The sequence below is a fragment of the Eptatretus burgeri genome, unplaced genomic scaffold (genome assembly GCF_056783735.1).
Source record: "Eptatretus burgeri isolate ZD-2024b unplaced genomic scaffold, Ebu_testis_v1 Ebu_testis_scaffold_184, whole genome shotgun sequence".
NCBI classification, from domain to species: Eukaryota; Metazoa; Chordata; class Myxini; order Myxiniformes; family Myxinidae; genus Eptatretus; species Eptatretus burgeri.
This window is the reverse complement of record NW_028222134.1, coordinates 32,974-53,864: the sequence shown is the minus strand read 5'-3', so window position 1 is coordinate 53,864 and position 20,891 is coordinate 32,974. Positions and strand designations below refer to the sequence as shown.

The 20,891-nt window shown below is 52.2% G+C and overlaps 1 protein-coding gene across 1 annotated transcript in view; it reads right to left on the bottom strand.

Moving 5' to 3' along the window:
• LOC147007418 (uncharacterized) overlaps window positions 1-20,891 on the bottom strand; it is a 62,328-nt gene that overhangs the window by 11,516 nt on the left and 29,921 nt on the right. The window contains exons 12-14 of the mRNA XM_085867171.1: window positions 15,700-15,802; window positions 2,600-2,734; window positions 2,309-2,393 (exon numbers count right to left, since the gene is read on the bottom strand). Of these exons, the coding sequence (XP_085723297.1) occupies window positions 2,309-2,393; window positions 2,600-2,734; window positions 15,700-15,802 (323 nt within the window). The remainder of the gene's footprint in view (window positions 1-2,308; window positions 2,394-2,599; window positions 2,735-15,699; window positions 15,803-20,891) is intronic.

Genomic DNA, 20,891 nt, shown 5'->3' with positions numbered 1-20,891 from the left:
ATAGAGGAGTCTGAAATGAAGGCCCGTTGGGTCGGTTACTTTGAGCAACTGTACCAGGATGATACACCAGCTGGTGAGTTGGATGTCATGGGTGTTACTGTCCTTATTGCTGACCCTCCAATCAACTGTGAACCGTCTTAGGTTGTGGGAAGACAGGCTGCGTTGACCTACTTGAAAGGGGGTAAAGCTCCTGGGATTCTGTGGCATCCATGCTGAACTTTTCAATGCTGGTGAAAAGGCAGTACTCATGTGGTTGCACGCACTTCGCTTTGGAGCAAAGGCATCAGCCTAACTGATGGGAAGGGGAGCCTTGTTGTCCTTCGAAGGAAAGGGAGGGGTGGTCGTCAGGCATGATCCCAACGACCGAGGGTTGACGCTACTCTCAATGCCTTGCAACGTTCTTTGCTCGGATAATTCTTGATAGTGTTCGTCACCATCTGTTTGAGCACAAGAGCCCACACCAGTCGGGCTTTACCCCAAAGAGGTCAATGACTGACCATGTCCTTGCTCTCCGGGTCTTCACCAAACGCAGACGAGAGTTTTGGCAGGGACTGCTTGAAGCCTATGTTGATCTCTGCAAAGTGTTTGATTCTGGGAATCGGGAATCGGGAAACGAATCAATCTGATTTCTGAACTATACTCTGGTACTGAGAGTGCTGTGAGGTGTGGTGGTTCCATGTCTGACTTATTTCCAATTGCGACTGGAGTTTTTCAGGAGTGTGTATTGGCTCCCACACTTTTCAGCGCTTGTACGGACTAGATTCTGGGGATGATGTCGGAGAGATCAAGCTGCGGTGCAGCGTTTGAAAGTTTTGAGATCTCTCACCTTGATTTCTAAGATGATGCAGTCACTGGATATCCCAAAAGATTGTGGAGACGTTGCATATCCTGATGGGAGTCCTCAAGGTGCTGAATGAGGAGTCGGAGTCTTTGGGATTATGGGTTTCCTGTGTCAAAACTAAGAGTCAGGCTTTCAATGGCATCTTGGATGTTGCTTTCTTGTCTGTACCTGTTTGTAGTGAGGATGTTGAGGTCGTCGAGAGATTCACTTACCTTGGCAGTGACATTCGTGTCTCCGCATGTTGTGAGCGAGAGGTTTAGAGACAACTGGGGAGTCATGGATTCACTGTACCACGGGGTGTGGTGCTGTCGGGACCGATGCAGGATGACAAAAGTCCGAGTCTGAGGTCCTTGGTACTTCCAGTCTTACTCTACGGATGTGAAACTTGAATTCTGACCAGGGATCTGAGATGTAGAGTGAAGTCCTTCGGTACCAGATCTCTTCGGAGAATCCAATGCTCTCACTGGTCAGACTTTGTATCCGATGAGAGGTTGCTAAGAGAGACTCAGATGAGATTGGTTTCCTGTGTAGTCCATGTGCAGCTGTGGCTGTCTGGACATGTGTCTCATTTTCCTGACGCTGATCCTGCTCACCAGATTCTCTCAGCGAGGGAGCCTCGTGAGTTGAGGAGGCCGATGGGCCGACTACGATCCTCATGGTTTCAGCAGGTTGGTCGGAATCTCAAGGAGATGGGGATGGGCCAGGCATCTGCCTGGAAGGATGGCCAGACGGAGGCCGCTGGAGTACCGGCGAAAGTGGACGCAGCGACATGCTACTTCTGCGCATGTTCCCATACCTGACCTGATGTGTCTGCAGTTTGCATCACTGCTGTGAGCGCAGCTATGGGGTGCCCTCTGGCGGATGGATCAGGACTTCAAGGAATTTGGCCAGGGTACCGAGCGATAGCTTCCCAACTCTTCACGAAGAATACCCGTCAGATCTTTAAAGTTCACCAACTCATACGAGCAGATGGAACACCTCGTTTAACATCCATCCAAGGGATATCACACACATTGATGACTCGCCCTGCCTACGAGACACCAGGATGACAGTTTATCACTCTGCCTAGATTCAAATCTGGACGAGCCGGCTCAGAGGTGAAAGACTTCAAAAAATACAATGAAACACCGACACTGCATCACATAGAAACTAAACAGAATTTACTTATTCCTTTGAGATTGTACGTGGCTGCAAGCCAGAATAATGGGATATGGAAAATGCGAATAAAGCAACAAGATAAATCTATGTAATTGGATTCAATGCATACGAGCTAACCCCCTCCCCACCGCAAAGCTCACCTGCCCCATTCACCTTTCCCAGGCACGCACAATAAATTGATGACTATTTTCAAAAAAATTGTCTGAAAAATTATTTTGTTTTGATGACACAGCTTGTCCAAACACAGCAATTGCCAAAGGATTTCAAGCAAAAACTTCACCGTTTAAACTAATCAACGGATAAACTCACCAATCCCCGGAGGTTGTGCTTCTTGGTAAAAGAAGGTCACAACTCTTCGACCTTCCTTTGCGCAGAAATTGATGAGAGGTTGAATCTAAACAATATATTTAAAAAAAAAAAACTTTTTAAATACATGAAACCTGGAAATGAGATGGACATCAAAAATGTAGCATCACAATGAAACACAAAATGTTTATCTTTCAATCAAACTTACTTTTTTTATAAAGCTAAACAAATAATATTGTTTTGACATTGCTTAAAAAAGAGAAACAACACAATCTGGGAAACAACAAGACTTACTGACAGCGAATCCAAAATGAACTCCTCAACAGCAGTCTGCTCGATTCCCAATCTTTTTGATAGAACCTCAAAAAGATATTTCATAGCCGGTTCAACTTGAAGCTTTCTTTGCTCTCTTTGTGCTTTGTATCGAGCCTGCAAGAAATAATAAATAAATACTGATATATAGACATATATCACCATTTCTTTCATACCATGAAGGCAATTCACACTCAGAGAGGGTGGATTCATAAGCAGAGATAAAGAGGATTTTCCAGAGAGTCGGAGAGATCATTGATGAAAACCAGAAAAAGAACAGGGCCCAGAACGCTACCTTGAGGAACTCCTGCCTGGACAGGAAGAGGGGAAGAAAGAACTCCATTTAGAGCCACACGTTGGCTGCGACAAGAGAGGAAGTCTGCGAGCCATGAGTGGAGATGGCCTTGGATACCATAGGAAGAGAGTTTGGTGAGCAGAGCAGGGTGCCAGAAAATGTCAAAAGCATGCAATATGTCTCGGGATATGGCTCTGAGTTCATGTCTGGCATTGAGGACCTCCATCCATTGTTGGGAAAGCAGAAGCAGCATATCCAGGGTAGAATGACCTGGTCTGAAACCAAATTGATGATCGGAAATCAGACCATTGGAGAAGAGGAAGGATTTAATGTCTGAAGCGATGATGGATTCCGTAGCCTAACTGATGATTTGGAGAAGGCTGATTGGTCTGTAGTTTCAGGGATCTGTTTTCGCACCTTTTTATGCAGGGCAGTAATGTTTGCTGATTTCCAAGCAGATGGAAGATGACCTTGAGCAAATGAGAGGGTGAATAGAACAGAGAGAGGGTGAGCAACAGCAGAGCAGCAGGTTTTTAGGACACGTGGGCTGATGCCGTCTGGGCCAGTTGCAGAATCTATGTCGAGGTGTGACAGCAATCTCTCCACTTTGTCAGACGAAAAGGACACAAAGTCCAGGGACAGTTGGGTGCGACTGTGTAAGGTGGGTAGAGAAAGCGATGGGTTTCAGACAAGATTTTGATGCAAACACCGGGTTTAGGCATTCAGCCTTTTTCACGTGTGGTATCAGCAGTGCGGCCATTTGAGGTAAGGGAGGGGATGGAGGGGGATCATCCACCACAAACAGATTTGATTAGATACCACCAGGATTTGGAGGAGTGAGAGGTTTGAGAGGTCAGGCTTTTTGCTTGGAAAGATTGTGTTTTCTGGCTCTCCTGAGGGTAGATACACACTTGTAACGAGCTTTATGGATGGAGCTGAGATTACCCTCAGTTGGGTTTGCTTTCCACGAGGCAAAGGCAAGTTGTTTCACGACAACAGCCTGGCCACAAGCTTCAGTGAACCATGGGCGGGAGGAAGGGTCGGACAACTGAAGACGAGAGGAGATAAATCTGTACATGAGGGAGAGCAAGTTTCTTTGAAAGAATTCCCAGGATGAGTTGATGTCGGAGAAAGGAGCGATGGGAGACCAGTGTAGAAACTTGATGGCTGCTCGAGACCCTGCCAATCGGCTTGAGTGAAAAGCCAGACTGGACGGTGCTGAGGTGGTTCTCTGATAACACCCAGAGAGAAGTCATTAAGCCAGTTTCATTCCTCCAGGGGTTATCAATTAAACTGAATCAGTTGATGTGGGAAAGAGTGTCAAGAACTTGCTCACACAGCATCAGGAATACACGAAAATTTATTGCAGGACAGGACAATGAAAATGGAAGAACCTGGACAGTAAATAAAAATATTGTTGTGGTTGACGAAATTCGCAAACCACCATTCAGGTCCCGTAGGTGAGATATCTCTGTAAGTATATGTGTAGTTAGCCCAAACCCGTTGTTTAGAGAGAATAAATGTCATTCATTCGGCTGCGACCCTTTTAGATAGCCGTTTTTCTTTTTACTATCTTTATTTTGAGCCAACCACGTCTCAACCGCCATCACACAACAACCACCAACCGCAACGCCGCTTCACAACAACAACAACAACAACGCCAACAGCCACGACCTTTACTGTCACATCTCGCTCTCGCAACCATCGCATCACCACCATTCCCGCGCCGCTTGTGGGGCACCGACACTGGACTCGTACAGGGCGCGCGCACCGAGCAGCGGGTGCAAAAACACCAGCCTTTCCGAGAAATCGGATCAAGAATGATTCACGCCCACTTCTGTTCCGTCCTATCAGCGAGCGTGGCGATTTGGTCCCGCCTCCAGGCGCGTCGGAGTATAATCGCTATATGCAGATTCGCGGATCAAGAATGATTCACGCCCACTTTTCCTCTGTCCAATGGGGAGCGTGGCACCGCCCCGAGCCGTTCCTGATCCAAAATCTGCATATGATTTCTCCTGTCGGACTATAAAGCGCCGAGCGTGGGGCGAATTTGGTGGAGTTGAGAGTTTCTGAATCGAGGGGGAGCCGAGAAGAGAAGAGAGTTGGAGAGTTGTGGCGGCGGCGAAATCAGTCGAGAGAGTGTCTGTCGGGGTCCGGAGAGTCCGGAGAAGCCAAGAAGCTTTGTGGAGGTCTGCGCCGTGTCAGAGTCGGGGAGCTGCTGAGAGGGGAGGCCGGGAACGCGGTCGAGGTCGCAGTGGAGTCGCTCGTCGCGGGACCCAGGCCAGCCAGATATCCTCTTTCCCCGAGCATCAACAACCCCCCCCGTTTCCCCCCGTGCTGAGATAGTGTGAGAAGGGGGCCCTGCTCCCACCCCATTCCAGGCAGTGCCAGCGAGGCCCGCGGAGTCGGGCGCCGCCGCCATTTTGCGGCTCATCACCAGACGGGTAGGCTCGACGCGGTCTCGGCCCCAGGCCCGTCTGCTCCCCTTGCAGTTGAGGGTGGCCCCTTTTTCTTTTGCTTTGGAGTATATGGGTTGTCCGCATGCTGCCTGTGAAGTAAAACTGTGCAAGTGTTGCCGTGTGCTCGCGTAGGTCGGTAGTAGATCTGCATTGTGTCTCTTTTGTTGCATTTGCTTTTTGTGCAGAATTGTCGTGTTACTTTTACATTTGCTTTTGGTGCATAATTGTATATGTGTGCTTTCGCTTGCCGCGGAATAAATGTGCTTTATGTTGAACTGTTTTTCCTGTTTCGCTTCGTCTTTCTTTTATTGAATCTCCATCTTACTTTCACGCAAAGCAGTCGTAATTACGCCCAATAATTAATTGGAACTGCCGAGGTTGACGATAACACGCCGGTTATCTCGATAGGGAACGGGTCGCAAGTGGCCCGTGTCTGCCGACGAGGAGATCTGGTCTACCGTGTCCGTACTTAGGTAGGTCGAATTTGGCGAACAACCCTATCCCACGCGGGGCCGATTGGCACGATCGGGTGAGGCCGAAAGGCCCACCCCTGCGCAGTCCAGAGCTGGATTGTCCGGGAGAGCGAGTTACGTGGCTCGCACGCCGGCGGAGCGAAATCCGAACAATATATATATATATATATATATATATATATATATATATATATATATATATATATATATATATATATATATATATATATATATATATATATATATATATATATATATTGTTGCGGTCTTCGCCAGGCGTGCGACGGCCACGTAACTCGACCGCGGCACGCCGCCCACCGGACGGACAATCCAGTCGTGACCCTCTCGGACTAACGCCGGGAACCAGTCACGGGTGGACCTTTCGGTCTCACCGCGATCGAGCCAATCAGCCCCGCGTGGGATAGGGTTGCTCGCCAAATTCGAACTACCTAAGTACCCACGCGGAGGGTAGACCGGGCGATCGCACCTCGCCGCAGGTCGACTTCGGACACGGGCCACTTAAGCGACCCGTTCCGTACTATCAGAATAACCGAGCGGTGTTATCGTCGACCTCGACGGTTCGATTAATTATCGGGCGTACTCAGCCCACTACCAACCCTTTACGTGAAGCAAGATGGGGGTTCAATGGGGAAAAAGACGAAGCGAAGCGGGAAACAGTTCAACAATAAAGCACGTTTATTCTCGGCACACGGGAAGCACACAAATACAATTCCACCAAATGCACACAAAAGAAAACACAATTCCATTTACACAAAAAGCAAACATAAAAGTGAAAACACAGTGCAGAGCTAATACCGACTACCGAGCACACGGCAACACTTATACAATTCTACTTCACAGACGGCGCCGACAACACATATACTCAAAGCAAAAGAAAAAGGGACCACCCTCCACTATGAGGGGGCAGACGGCCTGGGGCCGAGACCGGGTCGGGCCTAGCCGCCTGGTGAGGAGACGGGGAGCGGCGATGGCCCCGCAACCCGCGGGCCTCGTGGACAGTCCCTGGCAGGGGGTGGGAACGGGGCCCCCTTGGTCGCACTATCTCAGCGCGGGGGGAAACAGGAGGGGGTTGCTGATGCTCGGGGAAGGAGAATATCTCCCTGTCTCGGGTCCCGCGACGAGCGTCTCCACCACGACCTCGGTCGCGTTGCCGGCCTCTCCCCTCCGCAGCTCCCCGACTCTGACATGAGCACCCCTCGTCTGGTGTCGTCGCCTTTCCACAGCTCGCCCCCTCCGTTCCGACTCCAACGCACACGACGAGCAGCTCCACCGCCCGCGAAGTCTTGACCCTTTGCTTCCGACTCTCCTCTTCTTGACTCTCCGACCCGTTCTGCTGACTCTCTCGTTCTCTCTTGCGACTCTCCGACCCCTCGTTCTCGTTCTGCTGACTCTTTCGCTCCGACTTTTACGACTCCTTTGACTGACGAACACCGTCCTTTTATCCCCCCCGTAACTTCGCCTTTGACCCCCTCCCTTTGACCTTTCACCTCGCTCCCCATTGGACCGAGGAAAAGTGGGCGTGAATGCTTTTTGATCCATGAATTTGCATATAGCGATGTTACTCCACCGCACCTGGAGGCGGGGCCAAATCGCCCCACGCTCGCCGATAGGACGGAACAGAAGTGGGCGTGTGTCGTTTTGGATCCGTTTTTGAAGCACAAAATCCGTGATTTTGTACACGCTGTTCAACGTGCGCCCTACACGAGTCCAGCATCGGTGCCCATGAGTGGCGCGAGATGACGGTGATGCGATGGTGGCGAGTTGTGACGGTAAAGGTCATGGCGGTTGTGGTGAAGCGGCGTTGTGGTTGGTGGTCGTTGTTGTGGTTGTGATCATGGCGGTTGGTCCAAAATAAAGATAGTAAAAGAAAAACGGCTATCCTGAAGAGTCGCAGCACGTATAAATGACATGTATTCCCACTAGACAACGGGTTTGGGCCTAACTACACATGCACTTACCGAGATACCTCACCTAAGGGACCTGAATGGTGGTTTGCGAATCTGGTAACCACAACACTACCCCCTTCCCTTTTTACAGACTCGTCCCGAGTCGTCAAATTTTCGTGTGCCATCATGTGTAGTTTTCCCCTAGTACATTTTACCTACGGATCCCTGAGTGCGACATTCATGGTATTCGTGTCCCCAAAATAAATAACCTGCGGGCTGCGTAACTATCTAAACAAACTCACTCACACGGACGACTTAAATAAAATTGCCGGCGCTAAGACATACATGCCGGGGGCGCACTCATATTTACAGTACATCTTACCTTAACTTACAAATCTTACACTAAACCATGGCCCAGGATCATTGAACTCTGCAAAAGAAAGCAGTTAGCAGGGAGCCAGGCTGCCCGCATGCAGTCTCTGGCTCAAAACAATGCAGGTGACAGGGAACGTGGCTGGCTGCTCACACGCAGTCCAAGGCCTTCCCTTTTGAACTGAACTCAGTGAACCACAACGGTGCATGGGCTGCACAACGCAGTCTCCGTGCCAGCTCAAGTGGCACACGCAATGAGCACAACGAATGAATGGATGAATGGATGGACGCAAAACACGGTGCACGGGCTGCCACTGCAGGCCCGTGTTGTAGCTGCCAACAGGGCAGTTCTCGCAGCTTGCAAACTGTTGCCTTGATCCTGGCGCACATGGAAATGAACAGGGGGGGCAAAGCAAAAATTGAACGGGGCTGGTGAACGTGGGCAGTGGGCATGGCATGGCAAAGGTGAGCAGGCAAACACAGCCCGCAGAAGAAGACCGTTGCAGGCAAACACAGCCGGCAGATGAACTGGCCGGCACAGGCCTTGAAGTACCACAGCTGCAGATGATCCGGCCGGCACAGGCCTTGCAGCACAGCAGCTGCAGACGAAGTTAGCCGGCCTCTGCCTTGCAGCAAAACACGGCCAGCCGATGAAGTTGGCCAGCCTTTGCCGTTCAGTGGAGGTTGGTGGAGGGAGTGCGGTGGTGCTGGCCACTTGGAAGGCGGGCTCGGACCTACCTACCTGTCTCCCTCCCACCTATCGCCTTTGCCTGTCACTGTACATACCCACTCCCTTAATTTGTGAAAAACCAATTTAGCCCCCACTTATTTTTTATTTTATTTTTACTTTTATGTTTACTTCCCCTCTATAAATCGTCCCCTAACCCCCTTTATCGTCCTTGTTCGGCTAACCTATCCTGTCACCTAGCCTACTCCCAACCCCTACGTTCCCTTCCCGGAGGGGAACAAGGGAGAGCTAACGTCCTGTGTCGAGGCCCAACGAAGCCTCAGAATGGCCTCCCCAGAGTTCGGCGATCTAACCCAAAGTGGGTCCAGCGGCCCACAACGACAGCGAGGGGATGGATGGTGCGGAGGGGTACACTTCCTAATCTACCCTATCCATTTAACTGTTAAACTACCCCGGGGCTTCAACAAGCGCCTCTCGCTTAAACTATTGGTTCTAACAACCCAGATTCCCGTCGCCTGTGTTGGTGTCCTCACAATTTCGGGCCTCGCCCCCCAATTTTCTCTCCGTGCCCTCACACGGTCTCCTGGCTGGGACACGTGGCTCCCTCCGGCAGGCACGACCCTCTGCCGAATCTCCCGCTATGGCACCCCGGGCACTACACTGCCTCCGAGCCTACCAGCTCCCTAACACCGGGAGTGCCCCCATGGCACCTCCCCTGAAACGCACACGTGGCAGGCCGGCCTCCCGGGCCCCTTTCCGAGGGTCACCCGTGCCCACAACACTGCCCACGCGGCTAATGGCGCCCGGGCCCCCGCACCAAGCAGGCGCACCCGTGCCCACTACTCTATCCCGGCCCCCATGGGCCCATGGCCTACCGCGGCCGACTAGCCTGGTGCCCGGGGTACCCACTCAGCGATACTCACCTTTCGCAGCCACGCTCCCAAGCCCGTCAACAGGGCTCCTGCACCCCTCCAAATGGGTCTCGAGCCTACTTTCCCACCAACAACAAAACGACCTCCATTTTTCAATTTGACTAACCCCCTAACTCACTTTACTCTGACCCCGGGGTCCCTTGGGCGGGAGTCACTCCTCCCCCCAATCACTCATCGCACCATGCATTCCCCATTCGCTCCACACACACACAGACCCGCTGGCCTCACTCACTCACCAAGCACATGCTTCCAATTCACTCACCAACAACTCTTCAACACACACACCACTGAACTCTGCCATCCTTCTAACTACATCCCCTAACTAACTCGTGCTCCCACGTCGTCCCTTAAACTAGTAGCACGTTCCTTTTAACCTACGTAGCTAAGCTACGTCCCCTCTACACATTCATAAGTCTGTCCATGTCTCCAAAATAATCCCATTAATTATTTACCCAACCTAAATCTCGCTATCATCCCTCTAACTAATCCATTCCACGGACTCCATGAGGACTTACCCCTGCCCCATGAAGTCGGTCTAACTAAGCTAACCCTTCCCCCTAACTAGTTTCCATCCTGTGCCCAGGTAAGGGGGTCTTCCACCCCTTTCCCAGGAATCCTTTGCACCCGAAAGTGAGGCTTGCTGTCTTTTTTTTTTTTCATGCGCAGCACCTGCGCGGCAACTCGCGCTCTTTGCACCTTGCAACTGCCCGTGACGTCATGCAGCTGCACGTGTTCCTCGTCCCTCCTTGGACGGGACCATCCGGCAGAGATACCCCTCCTGCCGGATTCCAACCCCACGTGCAGCCATGACGTCACCGTGCGCATATAAAAAAAACACAAGCCACACGTCTCGAGGGGTTCCCCACGCGAACACATGTGCCCTGCCCGTTGGAGCTGAACACACACGATCGCGTGGAGAACCCGTCCGGTCCAAATCCATTTACCTGCCTAAACTTTGTCCGTCCGCGGGATCGGCAAATCCACCGCGTGCGTTTCCGGACCGGGACTTCACTCTCGCAAGCGAGCACGTGGTGGTCTCGTGCGTTGCACAGCACGAACCGCGTGCTCACTGCTGGGTGAACCCGGCACGGTCCTCGAAACAACTACAGCCGCTACTCGGCTTTCTCTCCTCTGTCGCCGTCGTCGTCTCCATTCCACCCACGCATACCTGCGTGTTACGACGCACACAGTCCACACCATCACATTCACACCGGGAGACGCGGCTGCGTGCTCCCGCATGCCAACCGACATCTCCCTCACATACCGCTCTCTCACACACACGGTCTCCCTTGCACACAGCGACCTTGCACACGGCCGTTCACTCACGCGTGCCTCACTACTCTCACACCGTGCCTCATCCACACACGCGGGGGCACTCACCCGCGGTACCTCACTCATACACACGGCGACACTCACACACGCGGTCTCTTCCACACACGGTGCCTCACCCACACACGCGGGGGAACTAACCCGCGGTGCCTCACTCGCACTCCGTGCCTCATCCACACACGCGGGGGCACTCAACCGTGGTGCCTCATCCACACACCGTGCCTCACTCATACACGCGGGGGCACTAACCCGCGGTGCCTCACTCGCACTCCGTGCCTCATCCACACACGGTGTGCTGGGAAGCACGTACTCCGGCAACATCGCCACCACACCACTCACACACGGGGTCGCTTCCACACACGGTGCCGCACTCACACCTTGCACCACACACACAGGGACAACCACACTGGGGATTCGTGTCCCCACAAGGGTCTCCGGGGCCTCTACACCCCCCAAGCTCTCCAAGCACCCGTCCACAGCACTCGTCCCCTCAACCTCGCAAAGCACGACCGAACTCACCTGGTCGTGACTCACCTCAAGGGGGCATACTCCCTCCCCTCGTTCCTGGAGGAGGCCATCCAGCTGCTCACACCGGGTCCCTGCACGCTCCGCGAGCTCACCCCCATTATCCTCCACTACCTCTGTGTGTGTGTGTGCGTCACTTACCCCGTCCTCACCGTGTAGTCTCTCCTCTATCGTTCCCTTCCCGGCTACCGTCACTGCCAACTCTTCACCCTTTACCTCCCTTGTCTCAACTATTATTATTTCCTTTGTCGTCACCTCGCGTCTCGTCTCACACGTTTTGGTCTCCCCATTTAATTTTTCCCTTTCGGTCATCGTCACGACCCTCGCCCAACACGTTCCACGAATTATTTTTTCACCCGCCTCCACCGCGGGCCTGTCAGCCGTTGCACCCCCACCCAGCTCGTTTGCTCCCACACGTGGAGTCGCCATTCCCAGCTCCCTGGTCACGGCCTTCATGCCCGCCTGCAGGCATCGGCCCATGTTCTGCGTCTCACCCCGCAGCTCTTTCATTTCTTCCCTCATGTTTGTTTCCATTCCGTTCATTTTTGTATCCATCTTTTCGTTTATTTGTTGTGTATTCGCATCCATCGTCGTTTTCACTTCATTCATTTCTTTTCATTTCATTTGTGTTTGCATCCATTTTTTCGATCATTTCGCATTCATCTTTTCGTTCATTCCCGCCAGCATGGCGCATAGCTGGGCCATGTTGGATGCACTCAGCTGAGCCGTTTCGGCAAGGGTTGGGGAAGGGTTTTGGTGGAGAGGGGGGGGAGGTGTCATACACCGCGGCCGCTGCCGCACCCACCTCGGGCCCTGGGTTCAGTTGGGCGAGTCCGTGTTCCTGCACAATCAACATTTCCTGCTCGGGGATTCCATCCTGGACCATGGACTCTACATTATTACACATATACATTTCTAATACCCCGGCTCCCCGCCGCCTTGAGACGCCATCTTGCTTCGTGAAGGGTTAATTTGCTCGCTCGTAATTTGGAGGGAATCGGGGGTCGCTTCTCTCACCCCTGGACCGATTCCCGTGAATTTAGCCGGAGACAGGACAGCCCGTTTCCTGTTCTCCGATACCAGTGCCGCGAGGAGGGCGATGAATTTGTATCCCACTCCTGACACCAGTGTTGCGGTCTTCGCGCCCGCCGGCGTGCGACGGCCACGTAGCTCGAATCGCGGCACGTCGCCCACCGGGGGGACAATCCAGTCGTGACCCTCTCGGACTAACGCCGGGAACCAGTCATGGGTGGACCTTTCGGTCTCACCGCGATCGAGCCAATCAGCCCCCGCGTGGGATAGGGTTGCTCGCCAAATTCGAACTACCTAAGTACCCACGCGGAGGGTAGACCGGGCGATCGCACTCGCCGCAGGTCGACTTCGGACACGGGCCACTTACGCGCCGCGGCCCGTACTATCAGAATCACCGAGCGGTGTTGTCGCCGACCTCGACGGTTCGATTAATTATCGGGCGTACTCAGCCCACTACCAACCCTTTACGTGAAGCAAGATGGGGGTTCAATGGGGAAAAAGACGAAGCGAAGCGGGAAACAGTTCAACAATAAAGCACATTTATTCGCGACACACGGGAAGCACACAAATACAATTCCACCAAATGCACACAAAAGAAAACACAATTCCATTTACACAAAAAGCAAACATAAAAGTGAAAACACAGTGCAGAGCTAATACCGACTACCGAGCACACGGCAACACTTATACAATTCTACTTCACAGACGGCGCCGACAACACATACCCAAAACCAAGGAAAAGAAATACCCTCAAGAATGGGGTAGGCCTGAGGCCGAGACCGGGTCGGGCCTACCCGTCTGGTGATGAGACGCGGAGCGGCGATGGCCCCGCAACCCGCGGGCCTCGTGGACAGTCCCTGGCAGGGGGTGGGAACGGGGCCCCCTTGGTCGCACTATCTCAGCGCGGGGGGAAACAGGAGGGGGTTGCTGATGCTCGGGGTATAGAGGATCTTTATTATATGCGACGAGCGTCTCCACCTCGGCCAGGTCGCGCTGTCGGCCTCCCTCGGGTGCAGCTTCCTGCACGACGCGAGCACCCCCTCGTCTGGTGTCGCCGCCTTTCCACAGCTCGTCCCCTCCGTTCCGACTCCAACGCACACGACGAGCAGCTCCACCGCCCGCGAAGTCTTGACCCTTTGCTTCCGACTCTCCTCTTCTTGACTCTCCGACCCGTTCTGCTGACTCTCTCGTTCTCTCTTGCGACTCTCCGACCCCTCGTTCTCGTTCTGCTGACTCTTTCGCTCCGACTTTTACGACTCCTTTGACTGACGAACACCGTCCTTTTATCCCCCCGTAACTTCGCCTTTGACCCTCCCTTGACCTTTCACCTCGCTCCCCATTGGCCCGACAAAAAGTGGGCGTGAAGGCTTTTTGATCCACAAATTTGCATATATCGATCGCCCTGGGGGCCACCCGCCCTCGCTCACCGATTGGACGGCAAAAAGTGGGCGTGTGTCGTTTTGGATCCGTTTTTGAAGCACAAAATCCGTGATTTTGTACACGCTGTTCAACGTGCGCCCTACACGAGTCCAGCATCGGTGCCCATGAGTGGCGCGAGATGACGGTGATGCGATGGTGGCGAGTTGTGACGGTAAAGGTCATGGTGGTTGTGGTGAAGCGGCGTTGTGGTTGGTGGTCGTTGTTGTGGTTGTGATCATGGCGGTTGGTCCAAAATAAAGATAGTAAAAGAAAAACGGCTATCCTGAAGAGTCGCAGCACGTATAAATGACATGTATTCCCACTAGACAACGGGTTTGGGCCTAACTACACATGCACTTACCGAGATACCTCACCTAAGGGACCTGAATGGTGGTTTGCGAATCTGGTAACCACAACAATATATATATATTACGAATAAAAAAATGAAAATCTCATATTCTAGTTATTCCCACCCACCGAAGGTGTGAATGAAACACTGGGATTTTTTTTACGTGATCCTTCACCATTGAGAGATCGGACTAAAAAACGAAATACAGCATGATATCTCAAAAAGTTGTGGACGGATTCAGACAAAATTTGGTGGACACATTGGATGTGTGACGAGGAAGAATTGATTCAATTTTGGTGAAGATCCGAATATAAATCCGCATACAAATAATTTAATTTTTTAATTGATTGTTCACCATTGAGAGATCTGGCAAAATTGATGAATATCACAATATCTCAAAAAGTTGCGGATAGATTCGGACGAAACTGGGACACATTGGGTGACAAGGACGAATTGATTCAATTTTGGTGAAGATCCGAATCCGAATCCGAATACAAGATTTATTTAATTTTTGAAGTATTTCTTCACCATTGATCGGGCCAAAAATGATATCTCGCCTGATGTTTCAAAAATGTATTGGTCCCGATATGTTTTCATGGATTAGACATTACGTAGCACAGGTATGCGCTCTACCGAGTGCCCTTCGACGTCGTTTTTAATGTTTTAATCTCGCATCAAGAACCTGGCTGATATCATGTTGCATCAGTGGGGAAAAAAATTATCAAAATGTCGAGCAATTTGGAGGTGAAAAGCAGAAATCTGCCAAATGGTATCAGTCTAAGATATCGATTATACAATTTGTTGACAAACTTACTGGTCCGGTTGTCCTGACAAGAGGGTGCAGCGTACTCACCTTTAAGTTGTCTCGACCTGGGTTCAATTCCTGACCAGATTATAAACTGTCGGATTGATGCTTCACAAGCAGAATCAATTTCATCGCAAAGCGAGCCGGCCCTCAGATATACCAGAAGGTGGGAACACATCTGCTAAGATGAGTTGGTGGACGTTGAGGTCCCATGGTATTTTGACGAAGATGAGATAAGTCATCACCAACACTTTGCCAAATTATTGCCATAATCTGCTTGGGGCACTGCATCAACAGTTTCATTACTCTTCCAGAAAAGATTCTCCCTGCGGGGCCAAACTCATAATTTATTCCCATCCGATGATGCATACTAGATCAGGGATGGGTGGCAGAGGTGGTGGTGGTCACGTCAATTTTGTTGTCCTTTGTGGTTCTGAGATCTAACAACAGGCTGCTTTGTGTTCGAATTCAAAAATTCAAAGCAAAGGTGTAATCACCTGCTTCTCTTTGTTGGTTTCTTGGCTAATAACTCCGTAGCTGCGAGTTGTCCTGCATTCTTCACCTTGTTTGAAACCATCTTGAGTTGGTTCCATTTTATACCTGTCAAGACAGCAATGGTTCCATTATGTAAATTATTCTTTAAAGACAAAGTGAAGATCAAAACATACATTTCCCCATATATCCCAAACACCAACTAAATAGGGCAGGCTGGAATTTCCTTAAACACGTTTAGGTTCATTCAAAGGACACCGTCACCGCTGTAACGCTGTAACATTCATCCAAATCTGTAACTTTTTGAAAAGTAGGCAAGTAATCGAAAAATGAATAAAAATGAATCGATTAATTGATTAATCGGTAAATCAAAAATTCCGTTTAAATCGCCAAATCGCATGTTCATTGTGGGCTCCAAATATCAGTTTCCGAGCCCAAAAGGTCCCTGAGATATTTCCCGATGAGAACGAAAATAAATAATTAATAAATCGATGTAAGCCTGGTGTTGGCTTCGTGGTTCGGGTGGCAGCCGCTGGCTTGGGGTCTTAGGGTCCTGAGTTTCAGCCATATTTGCTGCTGAATTAACGCCAGGTGGGGTTGACTCAGCCCGTCAGCCTTCTGAGGTCGGCGAAATGAGTACTAATTGTACTGGCTGAGGGGCACTGCATCAGTGGCAAAGTCGTGCCCCAACTAAATGATAGTGACCCGGCAACCGAGCTGTCACACGTCTGGTGTTGGCTTCCCGGTTCGGGTGGTGGTTTGGGATCCTCGGGTCCTGAATTCAAGCCATGTTTTTCCGCTGAATTAACACCAGGTGGGGTTGACTCAGCCTGTCATCCTTCCGAGGTCGGTGAAATGAGCCCCAGTGTATTGTTAATAGTGTGCTGACCTTTCCCAGGTTGTGATATTTTAACCCCCTTCTCCCTCTCTTATTTTCGTTCGTCAGTTGGTTTGTTCTTTTTTACGTTTTCCCCACTTTCCCCCCTTCCTCTTGTTGTCATGTTTGACCTTGTTCTCCCCACGCGTCCTTCTCACCCTCACTGTTGTTGGTGTTTCCCCCCATTCCACTGTGCTCCAGCTCTTCCATGAGCCTCGACCATGTATACGACATGTAATGCCTGATCCACGAGAACATATCGGGGGCCCAATACATGTTTGAGATATCAGGCTCGACAGTTCGAACGACGCCATGTTTGATCCGATCTCTCAATGGTGAAGAATCAGTTAAAAATTAAATAATTCTCGTCTCCAGATCCGGAGATCGGATCTTCACCAAAATCGAATCAGTTCGTCCTTGTCGCACACACAACCTGTCCTCCAAGTTTCGTCCGAATCCGTCAACAACTTTTTGAGATATCGTGCACAACATAACCTTCTTCATCGTCTGTGATGGAGGTAACAACAACGTGAGTGTTCTGGAATCTTCGGTCGATCACGCACGTTTCAAACGGTGCAGAGCTCGAAATCCGTCGAGCAGCCAAGTTGGAATGACGTCACACCAGATCTCTCCAACCGGAGAGCTCGAGCGCGACAACACGTCGAGGCTCCTCCCCCTTCCGGGAATCTTCCTCTCACCATTAAACGGAAAAACGTTCTGAATATTTGCTTCCGACATTCTTATTGGTCAAAGCGACGTCACGTGCTCACACGGATTCATTATTTTTTAACTTCGAAATGCGATTGAAGGGGATCGAGGTGGATCTTCCGTCGTGTGGGTATTTTGTTAAATAATCGTCGCACTTTTTTAAATTTTAATGGACACAATTATTCCCGCGTTCTTGTGGGGGTTGGGCCGAGGAAGCTTTGCGCGAGTCTTTCACGAACCGGCTGGCCAGGCATGACGTTCAACCAAGGTTTGGACAGGAATTTGGAAAAAAAAACAATTTGTATATCTTGTCGAGGTTCAAATGAGAGTAAACACACAACACACAGCGAGGGGGGCATGAGACAAGAGGGGCGGGAGTGGGAAGGACAAAGCAGTGGGAAAACAGAGACATGAGGAGATCTGTGGAAGGGAGAGGGATGGGGAACATGGGGAATACAAGATGGACATTGTGCTGTGTCACGTGATTGGGTTTTCGTATATCATGCCTCGCCCGCGAGGGGTGGGAAGATTGTGCTTCTGGTCGCGCAATAAAGTGGAGTAGATGGTGGCCCGCGTGCTTCTTGCGTCCCACCGCACCTGGTACACTCTAGTTGGCTGACGAGGATGGTTGAATACGGACTTATGCCCGTTTTCGACGGGGACGACTTCGAATTGTTTTCGGAGCAATTGGAATGCTATTTCCACGCGAACGATGTGGTCGACGAGAGCAAGCAGAAGTCGATCTTGCTCGCTTCGCTTTCGCCGGAGCATTATCGGCTGCTGGGTGATTTAGTGGCACCGAACAGGCCCCGGGATGACGGGCTGGCGTTTCGTGACATTGTGGAGAAAATGAAAGCACACATGGCGCCGGAGAAGTCATTGCAGCTCGCTCGATTCCAATTCGATCGCCTCTCGAAAGGGGCAGAGGAACGCGTCGCTGAGTTCGTGGCGCGGATTAAGCGTGCTTCCGTGGCCTGCAAGTTCACGGCGGGGGAGCGGCCAGCTCGGCTCAGAGATCGTTTTATTGCTGGTTTACAAAATGCGAAAATGGTTTCAGCGGTTTTACGGCTGAAGGATGAAGCCATTACATTCGACTCGGCAGTCACCACGGCTACGGCGGTCGAGCAGACTCGCGGGGTTGTTCGAGCCATCACCGGCCACGCGGGGTCGCGAGCACCCCGGGACGCGCGCACGACCTTCGATGCGGGTCGGACGTCGCCACGCGGCCGCGCGTGCGGCGGGGTGACCCCGCGGACATGCTTGGGATGTGGAGGTCGACACCTGCGCTGTGCGTGCCCGTATAAAGGCAACGTGTGTTTGAATTGTCACAAGGTGGGTCATTTGGCGCGTGTGTGCCGTGGGGCGCCGGCCACCATTAAGGTCGTGGACGGCGATGTGCAAGGCGACTCGGGCGGAACCAGCAGCCGTTGTTGAGCCTGTTTTCAATTGGCCCGGCGACGGCGCGCCCGATGACGGTGGAAGTCGAAGTGAACAAAACGCCGATCACGTTCCAGGTCGATACGGGAGCAGCGGTGTCGCTCATCGGCGAACAGACCGCGCGTCGACTCAACGGCTTGAAGCTTATCAGGTCAAACCTCACGCTGTTCACGTACACCCGCGAGAAGATAACGCCAGTCAGGATGGCAGACGTGTCTGTGCGGTACCTAGGCCAGGTCGCCACGCTTCGGGTGTACGTCGTACGGGGGAGGGGGCCGTCTCTCCTCGGCCGAGATTGGATGACCCGCATCAGGCTAGACTGGGCCGCAATTCACCTTGTGCAACCCGTGCCGAGCCAGTGGGAGGATCAGTTGGAGGAGATTCTTCAAAGACATCAAGGGTTGTTTAGCGACGACCTTGGAAAACTCAAGGGCATGGAGGCAAAACTCTTCTTGAAGGAGGGGTGGTTCCTCGGTTTTGTAAACCGCGTCCGGTGCCGTATACCCTGCGGGACAAGGTCAAGGGTGAACTGGATAGGCTGGAGGCCTGTGGAGTGATCGAACGGGTGTCGTGCTCGGATTGGGCCACCCCGGTTGTCACGGTGCTGAAACGGAATGGAGACGTCCTATTGTGCGGGGACTTCAAATCCACGGTTAACCCGGGGCTCAGCGTGGAGCAATATCCACTGCCGTCAATCGATGAGATATATGCGCGATTGGCGGGGAGTCAATACTTCACGAAGCTAGACCTGCGTGATGCATATTTTCACCTGCCGATGGATCCCGGGAGTAGCGAGCTTTTGACAATCAACACGTGTCAAGGGCTGTATCGATATACCCGACTCTGTTTTGGGATTGCTTCGGCCCCAGCTTTGTGGCAGAAAGCCATGGATCAGGTTTGCATTGGCCTGCCCGCTCAGACCTACCTGGACGATGTGCTCATTGCGGGGAAAACGGCGGACGAGCATCTTGCGAACATTGCCCAAGTGCTGACAAAGCTAGAAGCGTGCGGCCTGCGCTTAAACAGGGACAAGTGCGCGTTCTTCAGGCAGCGCTTGGAATACCTCGGGCACATCATCACGCGCGGAGGGGCTGTTGAAAGGTCCTCGGAAGGTGGAGGCGATTCAGCGCATGCCACCGCCTCGCGACAAGACGCAGCTGCGCTCGTTCATTGGCATGGCCCAGTATTACCAAAGGTTCGTGCGTGGGCTCAGCTCACAACTTGCGCCGTTGACGCGGTTGCTCAAGAAGGACGAGCGCTGGGTTTGGGGGCCTGCACACCAGGTGTCGTTCGACCGCGTCAAGCGGCTGCTCACAGAGGATACGGTCCTCGTGCACTACGAGCCTGCGCGTCCGCTCCTATTGGCATGCGACAGCTCTGCATACGGCATCGGGGCAGTGCTCTCCCACAGGATGGACAATGGTTCCGAGCGGCCTGTTTGTTTTGCATCCCGGACCCTATCCACAGCAGAGCGCGGATATACCCAGATTGAGCGGGAGGCTCTCAGCCTCGTCTGGGGTGTGCGGAGGTTTCATCAATATCTGCTGGGGCGGCATTTCACTTTACAGACGGATCGCAAACCGCTTCAATTCATCCTGAGATCCGAACGCGGGGTGCTGGTGGTAGCAGCCGCGCGAATACAGTGGTGGTGTCTGTTTCTGGGTGCTTACGATTATGATATTCAGTTCCGAAGCACCGAGAAGCATGCTAACTGCGACGGGCTCTCACGCTTGCCATGTGCGGAGGGTCCAGCTGCGTCTGAGTTGGGCGACCGGGTCGATGTGTTCGCGCTGGACCAGGTCCAAAGCGGGCCGGTCACGGCCAGGCAGGTTGCGGTGGAGTCGGCTCGTGATCCGGTGCTTGCCCGTGTCGTCCAGGCGATTTCTACGGGGAATTGGAGCGATCTGCCTGCGACACCGGCATTTCAACCTTTCATGTCACGCGCAGCCGAGCTGTCGTTGGTCCAACGGTGCATAATGTGGGGAATGAGGACCGTGATTCCACCGAGGTTCAGGCAGCGGTGTTTGGAAGAACTGCATGTCAGTCACCTGGGCATCGTGAAGACCAAGAGTCTTGCTCGTAGCCTGTTGTGGTGGCCGGGGTTGGACAAAGACATTGAGCAGTTGGTTAAGCGTTGCGCCACGTGCCAGACAGATGCTGATAACCCGCGTCGAG